At 35.4% G+C, this 23,931-nt stretch overlaps 4 protein-coding genes across 9 annotated transcripts; 1 reads left to right on the forward strand and 3 right to left on the reverse strand.

Annotated features, from left to right (window-relative positions):
• Positions 1 to 1,327: 1,327 nt before the first annotated feature.
• Positions 1,328 to 4,350, reverse strand: LOC121243574 (RNA polymerase II subunit A C-terminal domain phosphatase SSU72). Its single transcript, XM_041141701.1, has 4 exons — positions 4,004 to 4,350; positions 3,273 to 3,418; positions 1,652 to 1,770; positions 1,328 to 1,571 (listed from the first exon to the last, which is right to left on the reverse strand). The coding sequence occupies exons 1-4, from the start codon at positions 4,216 to 4,218 to the stop codon at positions 1,470 to 1,472; spliced, it is 582 nt and encodes a 193-aa protein (XP_040997635.1). The 5' UTR covers positions 4,219 to 4,350; the 3' UTR covers positions 1,328 to 1,469.
• Positions 4,351 to 6,267: 1,917 nt separating this feature from the next.
• On the reverse strand, positions 6,268 to 22,433 carry LOC121242547 (purple acid phosphatase 17-like). The gene is made up of 9 exons (XM_041140422.1): positions 22,110 to 22,433; positions 21,746 to 21,902; positions 21,520 to 21,627; positions 21,218 to 21,345; positions 21,009 to 21,137; positions 20,773 to 20,840; positions 20,415 to 20,693; positions 8,434 to 8,438; positions 6,268 to 6,309 (listed from the first exon to the last, which is right to left on the reverse strand). The coding sequence occupies exons 1-7, from the start codon at positions 22,302 to 22,304 to the stop codon at positions 20,480 to 20,482; spliced, it is 999 nt and encodes a 332-aa protein (XP_040996356.1). The 5' UTR covers positions 22,305 to 22,433; the 3' UTR covers positions 6,268 to 6,309; positions 8,434 to 8,438; positions 20,415 to 20,479.
• On the forward strand, positions 13,528 to 18,852 carry LOC121242544 (UV-B-induced protein At3g17800, chloroplastic-like). 6 transcript variants are annotated; one of them, XM_041140419.1, is made up of 6 exons: positions 13,528 to 13,690; positions 13,781 to 13,945; positions 14,751 to 15,046; positions 15,345 to 16,157; positions 18,285 to 18,342; positions 18,510 to 18,852. In XM_041140419.1, the coding sequence occupies exons 2-5, from the start codon at positions 13,805 to 13,807 to the stop codon at positions 18,298 to 18,300; spliced, it is 1,266 nt and encodes a 421-aa protein (XP_040996353.1). In that variant the 5' UTR covers positions 13,528 to 13,690; positions 13,781 to 13,804; the 3' UTR covers positions 18,301 to 18,342; positions 18,510 to 18,852. The 6 variants fall into 6 exon arrangements, with proteins under 6 accessions (XP_040996353.1, XP_040996351.1, XP_040996352.1 ...); XM_041140417.1 differs by having other exon boundaries at positions 18,592 to 18,852; XM_041140418.1 differs by lacking the exon at positions 18,510 to 18,852 and having other exon boundaries at positions 18,285 to 18,463.
• Positions 17,066 to 18,925, reverse strand: LOC121242546 (purple acid phosphatase 3-like). Its single transcript, XM_041140421.1, has 7 exons — positions 18,689 to 18,925; positions 18,263 to 18,419; positions 18,051 to 18,158; positions 17,828 to 17,955; positions 17,601 to 17,729; positions 17,426 to 17,493; positions 17,066 to 17,338 (listed from the first exon to the last, which is right to left on the reverse strand). Exons 1-7 carry the CDS (start codon positions 18,923 to 18,925, stop codon positions 17,125 to 17,127), a joined length of 1,041 nt encoding a protein of 346 aa, XP_040996355.1. The 3' UTR covers positions 17,066 to 17,124.
• Positions 22,434 to 23,931: the final 1,498 nt, after the last annotated feature.

Here is a 23,931-nt window from a genome sequence, read left to right on the forward strand (position 1 = left end):
ATGTCTGTAAAGGTAAAGCTTCTTAACTACTGACTTCTAAAAATATGTTTTTATTATTAATAAAATCCAGATGGGTCGGTTGTGCTCAAATAGTTCGATTTGAAGAAACTCAGAGATAGAAGAGGTCATAACTCTAGCTACAGCCTCCAGATGATGTGAAATTTAAATGTGGAATGCAGTAGAAAGCACAGAGTGGAAATTCTGAGTGCTGAAAGAATACATATTTAGAATAGGGGTGAGCACCAACTTAGTCGGAATCAGATTCTCTTGAATCTGACTCTGACTCCCACTTGGCCAGAATTCAAATCCAAATTCCGACTCTAACTTGGATAGGCTCCAATCCAACTCCAACTCTTACTTGTTGGAGCAGAGTCAAATTTGGGCATTTAGTTTTAGGTTTTTTTTTTTGGTTTTATATTTAACCCATTTTTAAAAAGAATTTTTGGTGAACTTTCAATTTTCAATTTTTTCAAAAAATTTAAAAATAAAACTAAATCATTCATTGCTAATTTACTTATATATTAATATCTAACTTATTTTTATACTAGACTTGTACTAATGTCTAATTACATGTTATCATACTATAGTATTACATATTATTTTTAATGTCTAATTACTTGTTATTATACTTTAGTAAATTAGTATATGTGTTATTAATTTATTATACTCAACTTATTTAAATATTAGTGTCTAATTTATTTACTTGATTATGCATGGCAGTAATATTATAATGTTTACATATACTAAACTATCATTAGTATATTTATATTATAGTATAAATATATTATTTTATAATAATTAGCCATACTAGTATTATTGAATTTAACTATATAAATTTTAGTTATATAACTATATAACTATACTAGTATATATGATAAATATATAGATAAATATATATTTTTATAACATGTACAATATCGAAATCGGAGTCGGAGTCAGAGCATAAAGTAGGAATATGATCGGATCGGATTTGGAGTCGGTCCAGTGACACCTTCGACTCCAACTGAAAAATTAAAAAAAAATACAACTCTGACTTCGTTTTGTTGGAGTTGGAGCGGAACCGAATTCAGAGTCAAATTTTCGGATTTTTGCTCAGCCCTAATTCAAAATGATAGCAATTCTTTTGAGCTTCCATTAGAAAATGTGAGGTTTGAAGGGTTTAATTAAGCTTGACTATGCACTTGTCAAGATTCCCTACTTTCTGACCAAGGGTTTAGGGGGAGAAACACAAGGGAGTAGCCCAGGAATTGTCTATACTCTATCAACCACTAACAACTTACAATGCACAAATGGACATGTAGCAGACCAAGATCAGAAACTTCTGAGCTTCATGTGAAACACAATATAACCCATTGAAAATGGAGTCAATACCTGATTCTACATGTAAGAGAGAAAAATGGAAGGTAATGACAAACATCATCAGCAGGAATAGGGTTGGCGTATAAGAGATTTGGCGAGGGTATAGTTCTTCAATAGAAGGAGATGCTATACAATAGCTTCCGTCGCTGCTGTTTCTCAAAATTAGCCACTATATCATCAATCGAGTCTTCCCATGATTCTGACGCTTCAATCTATGGAGAAAAAATACCAGTAGAAAGTCGGTCAGTATTATACATAAACCCTATAAAACTAGCATAAAGCAGACAAATACCTCTTGGCACAGATCTAAAGTAAGCCGAGCTCCTATGGCTGCCTCCTCATGGTTATCTTTTACCTCCAAATTAATCACTAGCACAGTTTTCAGAAGAACATGATCCCGGTTGTGAAGATCTGAAGGTAGAAACATTGTGTGAACATTCTTCCACCAGAATTCATGAAGCTCTCACATTGCATGTGGACATGCTTACAAACACCATATTGCTCTTTAGAAAGAGATGTCTCAACAGAAATGACCATTGAAATACAGTTTACATCTTTCACAGCAAAATTTAATAAAAGTAATGAAGAGAACGAGAAAACCATTTAAGAGAATGATTTGGAACCACAATATCTGGAAAATTAAGGTTACAAAATGGATGCAGTGCTTACACGGAACCCTATGTAGTCTTGTCTAGTTAGTATTGAGTCTTATTCTCAAGTTTTTTACGTTATTTTTTATGAGTAAAATGCAGAGGATGTTACCCTGGTATACAGGAAGCATATATGAATCCATTTAACAAATAAAAAAAAAAAAAAGTGCTAAAAATCCAAAAATTAGAAATAAAAATAGCAACACAACAATGGGCATTATTAATGATATAGGGTGTTAAGAACAAACAACTTCAACACCGTTTAACTATGACACCAATTTAATAAGCCTACAGTTTTAACCCCTAGGGGTTGGCTTAGATGGTAAAGGCCTTGGGCTTGGGGATATGCTCCTTGCAGGTCTAAGATTCAAATCCCCTTGGGTGCAAACAATCTCTAAGGGTCATCGGACTGGGGGATTTTTCCCTTGAATTATCCAAGATGCACTTGCGGGAAACTTATTGCCGAGGCCTATGCACCCCCGAGATTAATCAGGACGTTGTTCCTGAACACTCAAGAAACTTATTGCCGAGGCCTACACTTTTGTTTAGTTGTTCTCAAGTTTAGAATTAGGGGCCAGTCCCACGATTTCTATACTTGGGCAGCAGTACAGGGGTTGTTTTTGGATCAACTCAAGACATTTGGAACCCGAGCCTGTTGTAGTGAGGAGTTCTAGAGGCCTATATGTATCCAAGCAGCTCTTTTTTCAACGGGAGCTAGTTTTTTACAACTCCAGCAATCGATGCTCTGTGAGGATCGTGTGACACAATTCTATATTTGCTGTTATTCATTAGGGAGTATAGGTCCAATACCTTCAAAGCCAACTAGTTCCTATTTGGCTTGGGAATGATCACAGCAAGACTTAAAGATCCACAGTTTCCTTGTTTACAAAATCTTCCAAGCCAAGAAAGTCAGAAACACAACTTAACAAATCATTCTTACTGCATTTTCAGTTCTTTACTATGTCGGATAGTGAACAAACCAAATACATTCAAAGCAACTGTGGTCTTTGTTCTAGAGGATACCAGTATCGAGTATTACACGCGTACTCTTTTTTTTATGTGAAGAATTCCACAAACTCGGAGAAATAATAACAATTACAGATTCAAGCAATCTTCCCACAACTCAGAAACAAACGCCAAAAAAAGAGGATAAAAAACGATAGGAGAAGCAACAGATAATGCTTTAATCATGCCATCTTTTGCATTATCATACCATTGATCCATATGATGCAAGTAACAAAATTAAAAGGGTAATGTACCAACCTTCAACGACAATATCAAAAACCTTTTCTTCAAATGTGAAAACCACGTCAAAGGAACCATCAGCAGCATTATCTTGCCAACGCTGAGGAGCCAGTTTGACTGTTGAATTTCTTTTTAGCATTGGCAAAATGCCGTTACGCTTGTAGCTGTACTCTTATTAAGGTTTCATTCTGCCACATAATCATTAACATGGTATAGAATGCTGAATGCAGAACAAGCACTCAATGTCCAATTCATTAATCTAAAATTAGAAGCACTAGAATCAGAATAAAAGCAAAGAATGATCAAAGTTTGAACTCCCATAAATAGTTAATCGGAAAAATCATGTCATAGTACAAAAAAACCTTCTTTGAATTCATAAAAGATTGATCTAACTGCCACTATTATTCATTAAATAAAAAAACCCAGAAATCCCAGAAATTAAGTCATTGACATTTTCCAAGAGGGGTAGTCAATCAAAGCATTCTAAAACCTAAAATGTGTAAAATTTCCACGAATTAGAGCATAATTAAGCAAGCTTCTTGTTGCCCAGAGGCTGCAGTGAAAATAAATTTAAAAAATCTTTAATTCCACGAGAATTTCCGGTCTTTCAAAGCATTATTAGTAGCTGAGCCCACAATAGATAAACCAAAATTTTCCCTTCTTTGATTTTCATAGTAACCAAACAATCAAAGAGAAAAAAAAATGAGTGAAATTAAAGGAGGAGGAGGAGAAAAAGAAGAAGAGGATACAGCTCGGAGTCTTTGCGCCTGAGATCTTCGTACATCTGCTTGTATGGGGTACCGAAGTCGTAGACGTTGGGTTCTCTAAGGGAGGGACCAGGGAGCTTAACGTGAGCCCCGGTTCCGTAAGACGAGACCTCGAAGCCCTCCCTCTTGAGGAGCGAGTGCGCCTCCATGCTCCGGTTCTGGTTCGATGAGCACACCATGGCGTATCGGAATTTCATGCTGCTTGTTCTGGGGTTCTACTCTGTCACCGTCACTCCCTCGCGACGAGTATATGTCGGGCTTTTCACAGTGACCGCTGAAATTTTGAATTTAGGTATTCACCATTGCAATGGCAGTAGGTATCTAGAATCCCAGATCTCCATCGATATATTTGTTTTTTATTATTTAATTTAAAAATTATTCATTTTTATATCATCAATAATTTTCTTCCCACGTTTATAAACATAAATTTTTTTTATAATTAATTTAAATAACAAAATCCATACTAATTATAAATTATAACAATAACTAGAAATTTTTTATTTTTTATTTTTATGATAGAGGATTAATTTTTTATTTTTTATTTTTATGATAGAGGATTGTGATTTATAAATGAAAGCAAATGATAGAGTAATTAAATATACAACGATTCAATAAAAAAAAAAAAAAACTTTAGTCATATATGCGATGTGAGTTCAAAAAAAAAATATCAATTTAAAATTTCTTTAAAATTAAGCTCAATTCCACATTTTTTTTCCTCAAAAACATTGTATATAAATAGAATAAACAGAGTAGCTAATACATATAACATATAAATATATATATATATATATATATATATACACATATAAAAGGAAGAAAAAAAAAAGAACTAAAGCAGGGGCAAATCCAGTGTGAGTCAAGTACAAAAAGTCATGAGTGACAGGATTATGGGTAATGTTGTTGCACCGAAGTGAGTTAGCAACTATTTGAGCAAGCTCATGTGCTATATAGTTGGCACTTCGGGGGATAAGTACAAATTTTTAGTCCTTGAGTTTTTTAAGATGTTGTCTACAATCCTCAATGATAGTTTGGATAGACCAATCTACATCTTTGGAACAGTGATTAATTGCTTTGTGGACCATTAGTGAGTTTCCTTCTAGGAAAATAGATTGTACCTTGAGAGTCAAAGCCTCTTTGATAGCCATTAGCACTGCTTGTGCTTCAGCTTAAACATAAAAGGGGTAGATGCTTGAATGCTTTTTGCCCAAGACTTGAGAGGATCTCCTCTAGAGTTTGTTTGTCATTGGTTGACTTTGTTTCCAAACATCTAAATTTGATATAGATGCAAAGATTTGGAATGGATGGATCAAATCAGTACAGAGGTTTAGTGTGGGATTGGGAGAGATAATGGTATTGATCAAACTTTGTATGGGCTGTGTGTAGAAAGTTTTGATATTTAGAAGTCATTGAGATTGACCTCAAATAATAGGAGATAAATGACAGCTTAGAAAAGTGTGCTCCAAGGTGTATGGGGAAGAATGGCAAAGAGGACACAAAATATCAGTTTGTAACTGGTAGATAAGGACAGGAGGCTAGTTTGCTTTTTGTAGGAAGGGAGTTTCAGTTGATTTTCCAAAGTAAGAGTTTGAGACGAGTTTGGAGTTTGAGTTTCCAAAATGTTTTCCAATGGATTATGTGGTGGTTTGAGATTTAGAGAGGGGTTGTATGTTTAGTGATGAAGTTGTAAGTGGATTTGATAGAAAACTTGCCTGAGGGGGATTGGACCCGAATGAGTTCATCATTGTTGTAGTGCGAGGTTCAAAGGAGGAGAAAAGCTTATTTCTATCCCATTGCTTTAGGTTGTTTTAGATGAAGTTGGATACTAGGGTTGAAGTGTCTAGCTTGGAGTTAGGGATAAGTGAAGGAAGGTGGAGGATCCAATTATCAGAGAAGGCTTTGATGGATCGGCCATTCTTAACAATGAAATGGGCTCCTTGTGAGATGACTGGCTTTGTTTTGTTTACGCCTTTCCAAAATCAAGAATTCGAAGGTTTGACTTTGGATTCTAAGAATGGATCATCTTCCATGTATTCGGCTTTGATGTTGGTGGCCCATAATTTGTTATATCCAAATGTTTCATTTATCATGTTGCCTCTTGTTTGGGGCTTTTTGTGTGAGTGCGAATAACTTGATCTTATTTCATTCAATGCTTATACTTTGCGCAACTTTATTATTAAACTTTTCTTTATAAGTTGGCCTTATTCAATTTTAGTTAGTTGGCCTTATTGAAATTTACTATGCCACTTATCTCATTAGACCTTTTTTTTTTTTTTTTTGAATCACTAAGACTTCACATTTCATATATCAGAAAAACAATCATTACAACACTTGTCTTGTAAAACAATTGAAAAAAACCCCCCAGGGCCATCGTCTATCCAAACCAACTCCTCACTAGAGTTTACAGCAACTTGAGCAAGAAAATGAGCTACTCTATTCCATTCTCTATATATGTGTTTTAGAATCCAATTTGGATGTGTATATAGAATCTTTTTAATGTCTTTTATAACCTATCCATGCCATTCCAAGCATTCTTCTCTGTTATTTACAGTTTTAATCACCCCCAATGAATCCCCTTCAAGTATAACCTTCTGTATATTAAGTTCTACACATAAGCATAGAGCCCTCCATAAAGCAGCAGCTTCAGCAATCACAACAGATTGAACATAATCTCTTGGCAAACTCAAAGACACCTGTACATTTCCCTCTTCATCTCTAATGACTACTCTAGCTCCCATCCTTCTATGGTTTGCTTTAAAAGCAACATCCCAGTTTACTTTTTACAAAGCCTTCACCTGGAGCTTCCCATCTCACCAGCCTTCTTCCTACTGTAGCAATTTCAACTCTCTCTAATCATTTTTGTTGTGCTTGTTGATATTCAATGAGACTTGATTTTGCTTGCTGGAAAATCATCCGAGGACTATTGAAATTTCCTTAAAAAATCCACCTATTCCTTCTAAGCCATATATGTTGCATTACAGATACCACCAACTCCACCATTTCCATAGGCAATTCAGCTAATAGTTTTTTCCATACTGCAGCCAAATCCATCTCAGATGACATCCACTTCTGCATTGGGCTTTCTCTCTCAGCCCATACATCCATAGCTGCAGGGCAGCTCTACAAGGCATGGCAAATAGTTCCATCCTCCCTCAGGCAGATAGGGCATATTGGCTTCTCCACCACTTTCCTTCTGTAAAGATTCTTTTTGGTGGGAAGACAATTAGTAAGAGCCTTCCAAACAAAATTTTTAACCACACCCGAGGTGTTGAGCTGCCACAGTTCTCTCCACCCCTCTTTAACCTTTCTTTCATCAGAAGACTCCTCTTTCCAATCCTTTTTTCTGCTTAAGTCAAGGTGATAGGCACTTCTAACACTAAAACACTCATTCTTAGAGTAGGCCCAAATTCTTTTATCCTCCAATCCTGTATAGCTTAGAGGAATATTGCAAATTACTTCAGCTTTCTCTTTAGTAAAAGTAGCCTTAACTGTCTCAATTTCCCATCTACCACCATTCTCAATCAACTTTGCCACCTTAACTTCAGCATTCAGATGCTTAATAGAAGATTTCACTCGATGAGAAGGCTTACTAGGCAACCATTTATCACCCCATACTTTAATATTCAATCCATTGCCCACTCTCTATACCAGACCTTCCTTTAGTAGTTTCAGAGATCCCCATATACTCCTCCAAATCATAGATGGTTCATACCCCAGTTTAGAGCTCAACACATCAGAATTCTTGTAATACTTTGACTTCAAAACAATAGCAGCAATAGAATATGGCTTAATGACAAGTCTCCAACACTGCTTAGCTAAAAGGGCAGTAATGAAACTTTCCAACTCTCTAAAACCAAGTCCCTCAACCATCGTTGCACAACCCAACTTCTCCCAATTGGTCCATTGAATTTTTTTCTCATTATTTTTATAACGCCACCAGAATTTAGCCATAATACCAGATATTTCCTTACACAGCCTCTTAGGTAACCTGAATACACTCATATGGTAGGTAGGTATGGGCTGAATCATTGCTTTGAGAAGTACTTCTTTGCCAGCAGGGGAAATGAATTGATTTTTTCAATTATTAACCTTATGCCAAACCCTATCCTTAATCCCTCTGAAGGTGTCATAGCAGGCTCTTCCAATCATAGTATACAACCCCAAATATTTTTTTATAGCTGCTCTGCACCCTTGCCCCAAGATCATTCATAATCCTTTCCCTTTCTTCCTGTCTAACTCGAGAGCTAAACATCATAGTGATTTTTTTGTAAATTCATACATTGGCCAGATGCTTCTTCATATACCTGTAGGATTTCCTTCACCTTCAACCACTCAATCCACTTGGCTCTTGCAAAAATAATACAATCATCAGTAAAGAGGAGATAAGAAACCCTTATTCCTCCTCTTGCAACAACCATACCTCTTATCTCACCCTTAGCCTCAGCTGCATTAATGAGACTGCTTAGCCCCTCAGCACACAACAAAAACAGATAGGGGAAATTGAATCCCCTTGCCTAATGCCTCTTGAAGGGTATATAACATCACCTAGTCTAGTATTTACCAGCACAACATATGATACAGAGGTGTGTGATGCAATGCTGAGTTTCCTGAATGGGGGTGTGCTTGATAAATCTATCAATTTTACTTATGTGGCCCTTGTTCCAAAAGTGCCTGAGCCTAAGAAGGTGGGTGACTATAAACCTATTAGTGCAATGTGTTATACAAGCTAATTTCGAAGACTTGCAAATAGCCTTAAGCTAGTTCTTGATAAGATCATTGCTAAAAATCAGAGTGCATTCATTCCTGGTACGTTGATTTTGGACAATGTTATTGCAATTTATGAAACTTTGCACTCTATGAAGACCAGATCTAAGAGTAAAGGAAGAAGCATGGCACTGAAAATGAACATCTCAAAGGCATATGATAGGGTTGAATGAAATTTTTTGAAGGCTATCATGCAGAGAATGGGGTTTAGGGAAAGATGGATTGAGTAGATTACGGAGTGTATAACCTCATTGGATGTATTTGTCTTTGTTGAGTAATGCTAATATAAGTTTAGAGCGTGTAAGACTTTTGAAAAATGTGAAACTCATTATAAAAATAAAAAAATTAATTAATTTTTTAAGCGAGTTTCACTTTTAAAAAAAAAAAAAATGCTTGCAAACTAATAGACCATAAAATTGTAAAACTCATTTTCATATTTGCATTCGTCTCCATGTTATAACGTGGCGGGATGGCAAGTTGTTTGTTTAACCTCACCTTATTGGTAGTCAAGTTTCATATTTGGGCCTTCAAATGATTGGCGCTCGGTTTTGTGAGGATTCATGCAACCTATTTTACCCAACAGTATTCTACACTAACAGGATCAGTTTAAAACTTGCGAGATTTTTTTTGTTACTTATAAACTAAAATTGTTCATATAATCATAGCTATTAGGGGTGGGGGTTGGATCACCAGCATCTGTTCCGTTCGGGTGATCCGCTTGTTCGCTAGCAACCTGCTCGCTCAAGGCACGGGTGCGGGCGAGCGGTTTAAGTTTTTAATTATGAGCAGGCCGGTTCCGAGTAGGTACCCACCCACCCGATTTTTATCTCGCTCGCCCGTACTCCTTCTCTTTTGTTCTTTAAGCGCCGACTCCCCTTCATTTTTTATTCTCCTAGCCATGTTCTTCTCATGCAGGCATGCTCATCTTCTTTACTTTATTGTATTTCTCAAATCAATACTACTCGTCTTCTTCTTCTCATTCTTCTTCTTCTCTTTCTTGTCTAGGCAAAACTTGCAGTCATGCCCACGGGTTACTTGAGCCAGAGATCCACTACCATGGTTGCGGGTCACTCGATCAAGAGACCAAAGACCATGATTTCCGATCTCTCAAGCCAGATCTATGTTTTTTTTAAGAGCTCTCAACCTAGATTTGCTTTTTCAAGCTAGATCTATGTTTCGTGGTTTGAGTTTCATTTTTCTAATATAGATTTTGGTATTAATCTTTGTTTCGGTGTTGATCTTGGCTAGATTTGCACGCAGAGGGGATAAAAAGTCCGACTACCCGATCAACAGGGACAGACAAACCAAAAAAGAGGACAAGTACAAGGGTGGAGTACGGGAAGGGCTGCTGCCCGCTTGTATATTCCATTGTCACCATTCTTCGAAAACCATGTGATTTTAAGAGGTTGATAGCATATATTCTATAGGTATGTTATCAAAAAAATTATTTCCTCAAATCTTAATTCCATAACAATTTCACATAAGAAGAGAATAAAAATGGGACGAAAAAAGTGAAAAATAATGGATGATTGTCACGTAGCATACTACTAGGAGGTATCATGTGTCATCTATCGTCCAATCAAAGACCGATATATATAATATAGTGATGTCACGTGACAATCTTATGTTAATTTTTTTAATAAAATTTAACTAAAATATATAATTATGAGTTTTTTATTTCAAAATTCAAGTAAAAATCTAAGTACTAATTATACAATCAATCTAATTTTTTTTTTAAAATGCGGATGAAATAGCAGGAGGATCGTATATACGCTCGTTTGAATACAAAAAGGTTTTATCTCATCTCATCTCATTTCATTATTATAATTTTTTTAAATTTTACACAAAATATAATATACAATTCAACTTTTTATAATAATAATATTAAAAAAATAATATTCTAATAATATTTTATTTAATTTTTAATTTTAATATAAAATCATCTCATCTTATCTCACTATCTAATCATGACATAATCCACTTATAGGATTCTCATTGGCTTGGCCAAATTCATTTTTAAAATTTAGTCAATATCACACTTTTTTACATTTTTCTATTCCATTTAAATTCAATATCCACATTGGATTAGCCATTTGCTCTCTATATAATAATAAAATATTATTAATTTAATAATTTTTTTATTTAATTTATTTGTATCATATTTTATAATTCTACCAATTTAATATTAATAATAATAATTTTCTAATTAAATTAAATTAATATTTATTACATTTGTTAAATATTAAATTAACATTAAATATTTATAATAATAATAATTATATTCTAATTAAATTAATATTCATATTTATCAAATTTATTAAATATTATATTAATATTAAATATTCTAATTAATATTAACTAATTAATTTATTGTTATCACATTTTATATTTAATAATAATAAATCGAACCAAACTTTTTAATTATAAAAAATGCCTACATATTTTATAAGAGAAGTGAGAATTGAATATTTTAATGTTTGGCTAGCTTACTGTTCACTAACAAATTTGAAGAATTATTGTAGCAAAAGTCTAAAATTTTATAAAGATGTCCAATCTAATGTGATATTTTTTAGCTCATATTGACTAAAGTTTAACTATCATTAAACTTTGATCAAGTCAATAAGAATGCTTTTATAAGATATTATGAGCGGTGGAAATCTTGCAAGGTGTGTGTCTAATGGTGACACACGTAATAAGAAAGGGAAGAATCTGAGAACCCCAAAGCCACAAAAAGAATGTCCCGTCCAAATTGAGACGCGTTAAATGTTTTGAGTTTTGGAATTCCAAAATGCATATTCGAATTACCCCATTTTCCTACCTTCTTTCCTTCATTTTCTTTTTCTTTTTCTTTCATGGCAAACACAACTTTGCTGAATGGGTCCCACCTACCACCGACAAACATCCTAAATTACAGATCTTGCCCAAGATTGTCCCTCTCCTGTTTCTCACCAAAAGATCTACCCGACAAGACTCTAATGACCAAATAACCCCTTCCTAAAATATATGTATTATTCTCTTTTATTTTCCTAAATATATTCATTTTCATAGATCAAAATGAATTTTAGCTATCTTATCTTCTAAATTGAAAACTTTAAAAAAATGAAAAAATATTTATTTTTCATTTAATCTAATTAAGTTTTCAAATGGTATGCTCACTAGCAAGATTCATCCATATAATTGCAATTTTTTTTTTAAAAAAATGATTAATAATTATAGCGACAATTACATTTATAAAGATTATCAATATCATATAAGTTGGTGCATATATTAAATCTCGATAATATTATTCATCAAAGTTCAATTCACCATATAAAATCAAGTGATCTCCTCGCATAATTTCAAAATCATTTGATTTTTCTCAAAATGATATTTGTAGTGTTAAGATGTACAAATCTTGTAATTCACTTTTAAAAAAGTGAATAAATCTGAAATTCACATAAAAAAAATATATTTTTAAGTATGAAATTCACTTGTTTTAAAAGAAATGTGCGGATCTAACACACCTTATGATTGTATCTAGATTACTCTTTTTCTTCTTTTTTTTTTAAAAGGATTTATTTATAAAATAATATTTACATCTTAAGACATATAACTTATAAGTTATCCAAAGAAAAGACTTAGGTTTCAATTTGAGCCCCAAGTTTTTCCCTCTCTCTCATCCGACGTTTTCTCTCTAAAGTTTATAGACCCTTTGTTTTCACTGAGTGGAGGGGGTTCGGAGCTTAGGCTCCGACTAACTCCTCCCTAGCCAGCCCTAGAGGCTTTTTCTTTTATATGTTTCGTTGTTTTTCTTTTTTCCTTAACTTTTCCTTTAGTTTTCTTTCCTTAGTGCTGATCCTCCCTGATCTACTGCATTCCAACAACCTTTGACCAACACGTGACACCGGTTCAACCTCTTTGGTCACCGATCTTCATGGTCGCAGAAGAAAAATCCGCTTGTGCGTTCGATGCACGCGCGGCCACAACCGTGCAGGTTTTTTAATCGTAGCCACGTACCAGAGCAGCTTTGGCGGCCACGCACGGTCCCACTAGCTTTAGAGGCCCCAGGTCCTCCAGATTTGCTCGTCAGTTCACCTCCACAGGTGGCGCGTGTCCTACACTCGCTACCACTGCCTTTGTTGGTTTGTTGTCGCCAACTCGGCTTGGATTCCGGCTGTTACCATTTTTCCTAACCAGTGATCTTGTAAGGATCACGGACCTCTCCAAAAATCAATTCCAAACAATATGTGACAGTGCACCTATTACTTTCACCGCTTTCGAAGAAGGAACCACCGACTGTAGTTCCATTGTTTGCTTTTTTGCAAACACATGTCCGTCTTTCTATAAGACGGCATCTTATTATAGGACATGGATATGGACAAAAAAATTAGTCCCAAATAAACCCCACCCTCTCCTCACGTATCACCACTTTGTATTATTTTTTATTACTTTGGGACAATTTTTGAGAAATTTCATATTTTTCTTATGCATCACCTTTCCTGTTTAATGAAATTAACTTGCTTTAAAAAAAAAAAAAAAACTTACAAGTTATCCACACTTAATTTAAAATATAATATAGATAGATCTGACGTTCTAATACAAGAGATTGGTGGCCACTGACCGTAAATTTAGTTCTAATCAAAATGACATTTGTAGGACGGTACCCAGCTGGGTATTACCGTAAATAAATCCAAACAGCGGGGGCATTTGTTTTTGCTGCATCTTAGAACGTGAATCACAAGTTACAACTATATATAAACAATCACAATTATAGAGCAAACACGGTAATCCTCTGAATCAAATCAAGCAGAAAAGCAGGAGATATCTATATTTCCATACAAAGCTTAGATTTCCTACTCAGAACTTTTTATTCTCTCTCTCTCTCGCGCTCTCTCGAGTCTCGACTTCAGGGTTTATCTTCCTTCCAAGGTAGTGTATTTTCCCATTCGATCTGTTACATTTTTTGGGTTACCTTGCTTTTGGTTTTATTTTTTCCTGATATTTTATATGGTTTTTTAGTTTTTGGATTAGCAGAGGTGAAAAATGGAAGCTGGGGCAGCGACAGTCGTCCGATCCCAATTCGGCAGCTCAATACCGTCAACTTCTATTGGCAGATCGGGTATTTTGACTGCGAACGGGCCCAATTTTCTGCGTCTCGGTACCAAGTTCCAGCCCGCTGTTAAGGTGTGAGATCGTTGCTTTGGTTTCTGACGTTCTTTCTCCTTTTGGATTCATGGATTTAAGGTTTAAGCATGGCGGTCTAATGAAAATAATGGAACCCTGTTTTAAAGAAACACACAAACGGCTCAAAGATGTGATTTTTGCATGAGTTTATGATTATAATTTTTTTTTTCTTTTTAAAGTAGAGAAACCTTTTTCTGGATTCGTCCTGGATTAGGTGCTGCAATTTTATTTTTTTCACTTTATTAAGCTCCTCTGCAAAACATGTATTAAGCTCCTCAAGAGGTCTAGAACTAGAACATAAACTCATTTTTTCCTCAGCGAGAGCATAAATTCAGGCGTGCGTTTATCTAAGTATAGACACGCTAAGGTTACATATATAGGTAGTGGACACGACGAGTAGAAAATAGAAACTAGGAAGGATGAGCGAGGTTATGGCTTCAATCCCGTTCGAGTGCATCAGTGATGTGTGCCTATCCAAGAAAACAAAAACTTTGGAGATCGTTCTTTTCCCACTTTTGGGATGAAACGCGTGCATCAACTGTGCATACGAGGGGTGAATGGTGAGGTCATGGATTCATTCAATCACGTGTTTTTTATGACCAATGTTTAGCTATTCCAAAATTAAAAAAGTTTCGCCAACGCTATTTTTCCCCACTTCTCAGATGAAACATGTGAGCTACTAGTATATATGGAGGCTGCTTTCCATAATTCTTGGTTCCCCCTCCCTCCAACCATGCACTTACCAACCTTTTTTTCCCTGCACTCTAGAGTTAAATTCATTTTTCATGTTATTGATGCATTGCAGCATTGCACTTCAATTTCTCAACCAAAGTTGGGACACAGGAAAGTGGTTTGTAGAAGTAGGAGAGGTTTGGTGGTTCGGGCATCATTGTCCTCGGACTCAGCAGGGTCATCTGAGCCAATTGCTCCACTTCAGCTTGAATCTCCAATTGGGCAGTTTCTGTCACAGATCCTGGTAAGCCACCCACATCTTGTGCCTGCTGCGGTTGAGCAGCAGCTTGAACAGCTTCAAACTGATCGTGATGCTGAAACAAAGAAAGAAGAGCCTCCTGCTTCGGGGACTGACTTAATTCTTTACAGGTTAGTCTAAATTTTACAATCACCTTCTTTGGCTTTGCTTTGTGGTTGATAAGACTGATTGATGCTTAGTAGCATTACTTATCTTTTGAACAACAAAAATCAATTAGAATTTACAATTTCTGGGATGTTTGTTATTAGTAAGATTGTTCTTCGATTGAACATTGAATACTGCATAAGAAAATGAAATAGAAAGTTTTAACATTTTTTTTTTGTTTTCTTTCCATTCATTTTCGTGAGAACTAAAAACAGAATTGTAATTTTGAGAGAAATATTAATTTTAATGGCCTTTTGAACTCAGGAGAATTGCTGAGGTTAAGGCTAATGAAAGGAGAAAGGCTTTGGAAGAAATTTTATATGCACTGGTAGTGCAGAAGTTCATGGATGCCAATGTTTCTTTGATACCCACCATTGCCCCCTCTTCCTCGGATTCTTCTGGCCAAGTGGATGTATGGGCAAGCCAAGATGAGAAACTCGAGCAGCTTCACTCTCCTGAAGCCTATGAGATGATCCAGAACCACTTAACTCTGATTCTGGGGAACCGTATAGCTGATTCAACTGCTGTAGCCCAGATAAGCAAACTCAGGGTTGGGCAGGTCTATGCAGCATCTGTGATGTATGGATACTTCCTCAAGCGGGTTGACCAGAGGTTTCAGCTTGAGAAGACGATGAAAATCCTTCCAAATGCTTCTGACGAATTAGAGAGTGATATTCAGACAGCTGCTGGTGGGAACATGAGACCTGGTGGTGATGATGTCACTTCCCAAGCTAGAGCATCCCATCCTGAGGTCTCTTCCTGGTCTGGTGGCATCAGTCCTGGGGGGTTTGGTCATGGGATAAAGGCTTCCCGACTGAGAACTTACGTAATGTCTTTTGATGGGGAGACACTTCAGACATATGCCACAATAAGATCGAAAGAGGCTGTTAGCATCATAGAGAAGCACACAGAGGCATTGTTTGGAAGGCCTGAAATTGTTATAACACCTCAGGGGACAGTGGATTCTTCCAAGGATGAACAAATCAGGATTAGCTTTGGTGGTTTGAAGAGACTGGTCTTGGAGGCAGTGACTTTTGGTTCTTTTCTCTGGGATGTTGAGAGCTACGTGGATTCTAGGTACCATTTTGTTATGAATTAATCCATCTCCATTTATATTCCTGCCTAAGCAAATTGGTAGTGGAGGCACGACTGACCAACATAAAGGTGTTAGTGTAACTTTGGTGATTTGTTCGGATTACTGAAGTGTTAATTGTCCTGTATATAAGAATTTTTTTCGTGATAAACAATGTTTATTATGATCTTCATCAAGGAATAAAGATAGTTTGGTTTTTCGAATTTTGTACTGTGAAATGTAATTGGATTTTGTCTCATGTTTATCCATATAGGCACAGAGAAAGTGAGTTGTTATGTTTTTAGAATACACTTTGGTTTGGAATGATAGCCTTATGGAATGTGTGTATATTGCTGAAAAGTGAAAATGCAATCTTGTTAAATGTAGTCTTCAATTGAAATAGCGATTAGATAGATATGCTGCAACGGATTAGAAACATTATTCTGAGATCCAAAGTGGAGATATTGTTTAGGTACAGGAAAGAAGATGGATTCTTTTGAATGTCGAGTTAGTCTTGAGAGGAGCTTGGAAAACTGAACTTTAAGAACAGATTAATCAGGGATAGAGACATGTTACTTTTAAGCATCCCTTGATGGTTATTTGACGTAATCCTTATGCTAGCTTGCAATGGTGGACTGATATTTGCCAAGAGATAATGGAAGAATGACATATAACTAGGATTCAAGTCACTATGTATATGTCATGGCAATTTGCCAGTCAAAACAGAAAAAAAGATTGTGGAAGATTATCGGGGAATATACAATATTGTAGAATAGGGTTTTGGTAAGATATTGCCGGTTGCATTTGGGCAGTGAGGTATTCACTATATAGTAGTGAAAAAGTAATGATAGAATATTGTATAGTAGTGAATAGTAGGTGAATAATAAATAGTAAATACCTGAGAATACCTCACTACCCAAACTAGGAAATTCATTTATTAGAGATAAGAGACATCATATTATGATTACTTATCTACATTGTAGAGAAGAGCCCCTTAGAAATATTGAAATTGTGCAAAACATTGCCAAATATGTCATAAAATACAATCTTCGCTTCGGTCTGCTTAAGTTCAACAGATAAAAATCCTTGCCCATCATAGTAAAACTTCAATAAATCTTGGCCCAATTTGCCTATATCACCTTTCCATGCCTTTGAACCTCCTCCGCTGGTTAAAAATTGGATGTTGCTGCATTATGATAAAGTTTCATCACTGATCATGATAAGGTCTGTTAATTTTTCTGTGATATATAAAGGTTTGGTTGATTTTACAGACCTGCTTTTGCTGCTTATGTGTTCCAAGCAATGGTCATGCCCATTTATGTACATGTCAACGCTATGCTCCTGGAAATAAAATAAGACCAAATTCAATTAAGAAGCTGCGTCTTCAAACATATGTTCATCAATTCTCTCTCTCTCTCTCTCTCTCTCTCTCTCAGTACAATATTTACCTCAAATATTGGTAGAACCTGCATTACAAGCTCCCTGGTGTCTCTGTGATGCCCTATGCTTCTGATAGTATGATGTCCAACGACAATTTTCCAGTTTGCAGTGGAATCCCTCAGAGCTGAATCAAGATCCTGATTCGAAAAGCCAAATTAGATCTTAGGCATAAAGCAGAAAATCATTAGTTGCTTCAGTAATTCAGAAAATTCACTAAGATGATCATCTGAATTACCTTTAAGAGCTTCGAGAGGTATTCTTTCCTCGGAAGCACACCTCTCCAATCATAAGTATGGTGCTTTAGCCTCAGAAAGTACTTATCAACGAAAGGAGTCGTGTCGATGAAGAAAAACTCCACAATTTCTAAGAAGAAAAATGAATTAAGAACCTCTCATTTTTTAAGTAAATAGAAGATACATGATCAGAAAGGGAGCTTAAAAAATTGACCTTGCTCATACCTGAGTTGAGAACAAAGGATCTTAGACACAGCCATCTGCTATCAACTCTCCTAAGAATTGGATTCAATTGTGCCTCAACATCTCCTCTATAATCATGGTTGCCCAAAACTGGAATCCAATATGGTGCTTTGTGTATTAGATGGGCAACAGACAAAAGGGTCACATATACATAAGTGCATACATGTACACAAAGGCTAGTCCTATGAACTTACTGTTGTACCATTGCTTCTGCAGGCTCTTAGCAGTGTAGATCTTGGCGAATGACTTCTCAAATGCAGGGTCATCTATGCTGGTAAGTCCATCCTCATAAAAGTTGTCTCCAGTAGAAACTACAAAATCTATGCTCAACTTCTCCCCAATTCTTCCCATCTACAACATATTCGTTTAGAATTTAATGCAAATGAGCCTCCAGTGCAAATGAGCCTCCAGTCCATGATAGAGTTATTTCCATTCTTTCAGACTCCAAGAAGTGTGAGAAATAAAGTGTTTATGGAGAAATACAACCTCTCCTCTCACTTCCACATTTATTGCTCATGATCAGCAGCAAGTGGGGAAGCAAAGAGGCGAAAAAAGAAAGAGAGAAAGAAAAAGGCTCATCTCATAACAATTATACGTCAAAACAAACTATTTAAACAAACCTGATAAGCAACATCAGATTGATTGTAATGTCCCCTTCTTCCCCAGTCTCCAATCACCAAAAAGCTAAGCGAGCCATCGGCTTTAACCGGGTGTTCGAGTCGCTGAAGCTCAGCTGTTATAGGAAGAAAGCAAGCACAGAAGAAAGCCACCAGGAGAAAACTAATAGACATGGCATAGTCCCAAAAACCAGCCAAAACAAGAGAGCTCGAGTTGTAATTCAGATGGACTTTCAGCATGCTCTTTTATAGGCTAATAAGCTAATATTCCATGGACACAAAGAAGAGGGCGACAATAATTTTAATGTACAAAATGACAAACATTAATCTATATTGCTAAGTAGACTCGCATGCCCGGCTTGCCTTGTTTTATATGTTATACGCACCAAGGATGTACAAAAGACAAAAATCATGTAAACGTCGGTATGCAGTTTGGCAATTGACACACCAAACCGCTTGTACATAGCAAGGATCTCTCTCCCGATTACAGTTTTCAATCAGATACTGACTGCCTAAAAGATATGTGGGTGTATGATATATAACTGTTAAAGGGTACCAATGCTGGGTCCAAACTGCGCAAGGGTTACTTTCATATCAATTTCCCAGCAACTTCCTATGTTAGGACACCACGTTTAGGCATGTGCTTTAGGTTTGTGTGCAAGGAATCCAAGGATATTCGGAACTTGGAAATTTGTTGCGTAATGATATTCTCTTATGGGATCATATGTCACTCCAAAAATAAAAATTAGTCCTTATATTATTCTGTGATTGGATGAAAATACCATGTGGGGGTGACTGCATGGTCATCTCTTAACTTTTTCTTTGAATTAATTTTTTTTAATTTAAAAAATATATATATACAAAAAGAAAAAGGAAAGATAGCAGGCAGAGAGCCTTTTTTCCGAGAGGATTAAGGCTACGTTTGGATAGTGAAAATATCTGAAAAGTGTTGAGAATGTTTGTGAATAGTTATGAGTAGAGATTGAAGTGAGTTTATGGATCCCATTGAGAGTATTTTGAATTGTTTGGATGTATGAAGTATGTTGAGTTGTTTACTTTTGAATAGATAATTGAAAAAGGTGTGGGTCTCATCAATTATTAATTTTTTTTTAATGATGATTTTATTTATATATAATAGTAATAAATATTATAGTGATTTTATTTTTATTTATATTTATTTTTTATTTATATATAATAGTAATAAATATTATAGTGATTTTATTTTTTATTTATATTTAATAGTGATAAATATTATACTGATTTTATTTATTTTTATATATTATAGTGATAAATATTATAGTGATTTTATTTTTTATTTATATTTAATAGTGATAAATATTATAGATTTTAATTTTTATTTATATATAATAGTGATAAATATTATAGTAATTTTTGGAAAGATTTTGATATGAAGATGGTTCATTACGTTTGGCATGTGGAGTATTTCTAATAGTACGAGAATATTTAGAAAGTGTTGAGGTATCTTGGCTACCCAAACTAAGCCTAAATTGTGTAGTTGGGACTTCATATGCTTAATTACAAAAGAGTAATACTACATATAATCGTAGAGTGCACAAGTGCCGCGTAATCGTTTTGAGAAATAGTAAAATCTACTATTAAAAAATTAATTTTTTTTTTTTTTTTTATGTGGATCATGTATTTACTTAGTTTTTTCAAAGAGATTACGTGGCACTTGAGCACTCAATGACTACAAATATTATTTCTTTACAAAAATCCAGTCCATAACAAGGTAAGTTTACATTGTGCTTTGCCCTAGAAGCTAGAAGCAAAACTTCATGTTGATTGGTGAAGCTGCTTCGATGTTCTCCAACTGTGCAAAATCTTGCCAAAAACATCATAGAATATAATTTCTGCATCCATCTTGTTCAGCTGGACAGACATGAAACCCTGTCCATCATAGAAGAACTTCAGACCACCTCTATTCAGTCCTTTAATGTCTCCTCTCCATGCCTTGGACCCAGCTCCACTAGTTAGAAATTGTATAGGGCTGCAACAAGTTTCAGCATTAGTGAAATACAAAGTTGCTGCAATTTTAGACAAGGGTGTAAAATTCAGATGTTGTTTACCTTTTTGTGTCACTTATATGCTCAAGGCAATGGTCATGCCCATTCATGTAAAAATCAACATTGTTGGCCTGTTATTTTGAATCACATAACAGAATTTTAGCTTCATTGAACTGATTTTATCGCTTTCTGCCGCTTAATGAGGCAGAAGAAACCAAAACAACAGATATTCTTAAAAGCCCTTTTGTTCTTCCATAGTATATAAGAACTGTAGAGTGGTTTCTGACAATGTTATTAACCTGAAGCACAGGGAGAAGCCACTTTGAAAGCTCCTTTATATCACCATGATGTCCAACACTTTTGATGGCATGGTGACCAACAACAATCTTCCATTTTGCTGTTGACTCTTTCAATGCCAATTCAACATCCTATTACAAAGGTTTGTGAGCAATATAGAAAGTTTAAATTGCTCCCAAAATTTGATATATTCAAAGAAGAAAAAAAATACCTTTAATAGGTTTGCAATGTAAAGCTTGCGAGAGTGGATGCCCCTCCAATCATAAGTATGGTCCTTTGTATCAGTAAAGTATGCATAGACAAAAGGAGTGGTGTCCACAAATATAATCTCGGCTAATCCTACAAAACACAGCCATAGAGGAAAACTAAATTTCATTGGGTGCCCAATGCCAGGCTAGAAAAGGATCCTCTCCATTTGAAATGGATAGTATCTATTTAGTCTAAAATATGGTGAATGTTGGAGATTTGAGATTATGTTGACATGTGAAATGCTTGAATGTAAGACCAATTTACCAGAATTCACAATAAAAGATCTCAGGCAGAGCCATCTACTATCAATTTTCCTGAGGAGAGGGCTCAATTGTGCTTCTGCATTGCCCCTATAATCATGGTTGCCCAAAACTGCATAGGAATTAAACTGAATTACATCATACCTTCAAATTGTCATAGATAAGTACAAGAAAAAAAGATTGTAATTTTTTGGTTTATCCATCTAATTTAAGTTAAAGTTCGAACTTACCACTGTACCACTGTTTCTGCAGGCTGTTGGCTGTGTATACTTTGGTAAATGATTCCTCAAATGCTGTATCCTGTTCACTAGTCAATCCATCATCATAGAAATTATCTCCTGTTGAAACTACAAAGTTGATGTCTAGCTTCTCTCCAATCCTTCCCATCTACAAGCAAGAATCATAACAAAGCATACTCTGTGAGCGCATTAGAATACAAGCACGACTCATCACAAAAGAGAATCAGAACAAGTTCTTTCTTTTCCTTCTTGGGTCTTTCTCTAAACCACAAACCATAAATTCTCGAAAGAACTTAACTTGGATTTGAATCTCACAAGCACCTACAACATAATAGAGAAGATAAACAAGTAGAACCTGATGAGCAACTTGAGATTGGTTGAAAGCCCCTCTTCTTCCCCAGTCCCCAACGACCAAAAAGCTAAGCGACCCATCACTTTTGGTGGGGTGCTCAAACCTTTGAAGCTCTGCAGATGAATGGAAGAAACAAAGGCCAGAGGTAATGGTAAAGAGAGCGCACAGAGCCACATTTTTCTTACAGAGAACCGCCATTGATGGCACTTCAGAGGAGGTCGAAGACAGACCCAGAGACTTATAGAATGGTTAAAGTAGTCGCAAAATGGAAGAGAACGATGGGGATCTTTCTCAATCTAAACGTCAAAAGTCGAGTCTTTTTATCAACAGAAAAAGTAGGTGATGTTAGGTGGTAACAGGGGGAAGACTCAAGACTGGTAAGTTGGGACAGATTGGGATTGGTGGACCAGGAGATGACATCACAAAGAAAAAAATGGATACGATTCCTTCAAGGAATATAAAACTATCAAAACTTCATCGATCAAAACTCCATGAATCATATTCGAACATAAACCTCTGGCGTTTAAGAACATGGTATTATATTCCAAGTGTGTCTAACAAAACGAAACCATTGTCATGCATAGAGCATATATGTCATCAAAGTTTATGCTGTAGAAACAATGATGGAGGTGAAAGTGAAACACTTTCCGAAATGGCTTACCATCTTAATGGAATCTACCTGATTAGTATAGTATTTTAAGATAAACACTTAGGCCGGTTTGTATTCGTAATTCATCTCAACTCATCTCAATTTATCTCAACTCATCTTACTACTATTCATTACTATTCATTAATTTTAACTAACAAATCTCATTACTATTTACAACCCATCTCACTATTATTCACAATTTATTTTAACTCATCTCAACTCATCTTCGAATTCAAACGACATCTTAATCGAACAATCCTTTTGAAAAACAGATAAATTTTGTTAAGTGAATCTCACCTTTTCTTTTCTTTTTCCTTTTTTTTTTTTTTAAGAAAATGACTTGTAAAATCTTAACTTATTTGAATACAGATATAATTTTATTTTATTTCATCTTTATCTCAACTCGCTATTTAAACTAACGTTAAAACATGTTAGGGTGGTGAGGGCACAAAACCGCTGGTTTCAGGGGTGTGGGACTGGGGAAACTGTGCGGCTAACCGATACTGGAGAACAGTATGGGAGGTGGGGCTTAATTTTGCAGGTTGCAGGTTGCAGGTTGCAAAAGGGACACAGAAGAGAGCGGCGGATGCATAGTGAGGTTGATCGGGATTGGTTTTAAGAGAGAAAGTACAAAAGATCTATACATATATATGCGAATATGCGAATGGGATAAATGGTGGCGCGAATATGCGAATGGGATAAATGGTGGCCTGGGAAATGGGTATGGTATCCATTGGCCATTCCCTTGGAATATTCCTTAGATGCCATCCCCACTCCAAGGCCATATCTTCGGTACTCTTTAGTTTTTCATCATTTTCCTTTCTTTTCCGTATTTCTCATAACCCATAGGTACTACCGTTTTATTTTTGTAGTATTATGGCATTACATTTAGGACAGTTTAGATTGAAAAATCATCTGAAGTTATCATTATAATTTTTTTAAATTTTTACATAAAATATAATAAATAATTTAATTTTTTTAAATCTTAATTTAATTTTTTTAAATTTTTAAATAATAATAATATTAAAAAATAATATTTAAATAATATTTTATTCAATTTTTAATTTTTATCTAAAATCATCTCATCTCATCTCACTACCTAAACGGAGTGCTTAATATCACATGTGCTATGACTACGTACATAAAGTCTATCTAAAAAAGATAAAGACAAATAAA

The sequence above is a fragment of the Juglans microcarpa x Juglans regia genome, chromosome 8D (assembly GCF_004785595.1).
Source record: "Juglans microcarpa x Juglans regia isolate MS1-56 chromosome 8D, Jm3101_v1.0, whole genome shotgun sequence".
NCBI classification, from domain to species: domain Eukaryota; kingdom Viridiplantae; phylum Streptophyta; class Magnoliopsida; order Fagales; family Juglandaceae; genus Juglans; species Juglans microcarpa x Juglans regia.

What these genes read in the sequence shown, in the direction of transcription:
- LOC121243574 (XM_041141701.1), bottom strand. Translation starts at nt 4,218, where the DNA reads ATGAAATTCCGATACGCCATGGTGTGCTCATCGAACCAGAACCGGAGC. An exon ending in TTTTGATATTGTCGTTGAAG is followed by an intron (nt 1,771 to 3,272) that starts GTTGGTACATTA and finishes TTCTACCTTCAG; the next exon opens with ATCTTCACAACCGGGATCAT. An exon ending in CTTTAGATCTGTGCCAAGAG is followed by an intron (nt 1,572 to 1,651) that starts GTATTTGTCTGC and finishes TTTTCTCCATAG; the next exon opens with ATTGAAGCGTCAGAATCATG.
- LOC121242544 (XM_041140414.1), top strand. Translation starts at nt 13,805, where the DNA reads ATGGAAGCTGGGGCAGCGACAGTCGTCCGATCCCAATTCGGCAGCTCA. An exon ending in AGTTCCAGCCCGCTGTTAAG is followed by an intron (nt 13,946 to 14,750) that starts GTGTGAGATCGT and finishes GATGCATTGCAG; the next exon opens with CATTGCACTTCAATTTCTCA. An exon ending in ACTGACTTAATTCTTTACAG is followed by an intron (nt 15,047 to 15,344) that starts GTTAGTCTAAAT and finishes TTTTGAACTCAG; the next exon opens with GAGAATTGCTGAGGTTAAGG.
- LOC121242546 (XM_041140421.1), bottom strand. Translation starts at nt 18,925, where the DNA reads ATGCTGAAAGTCCATCTGAATTACAACTCGAGCTCTCTTGTTTTGGCT. An exon ending in AATCTGATGTTGCTTATCAG is followed by an intron (nt 18,420 to 18,688) that starts GTTTGTTTAAAT and finishes AATATGTTGTAG; the next exon opens with ATGGGAAGAATTGGGGAGAA. An exon ending in CACATAAGCAGCAAAAGCAG is followed by an intron (nt 17,339 to 17,425) that starts GTCTGTAAAATC and finishes ATCATAATGCAG; the next exon opens with CAACATCCAATTTTTAACCA.
- LOC121242547 (XM_041140422.1), bottom strand. Translation starts at nt 22,304, where the DNA reads ATGGCGGTTCTCTGTAAGAAAAATGTGGCTCTGTGCGCTCTCTTTACC. An exon ending in AATCTCAAGTTGCTCATCAG is followed by an intron (nt 21,903 to 22,109) that starts GTTCTACTTGTT and finishes TCTTGCTTGTAG; the next exon opens with ATGGGAAGGATTGGAGAGAA. An exon ending in GCAGAAACAGTGGTACAGTG is followed by an intron (nt 21,628 to 21,745) that starts GTAAGTTCGAAC and finishes ATTCCTATGCAG; the next exon opens with TTTTGGGCAACCATGATTAT.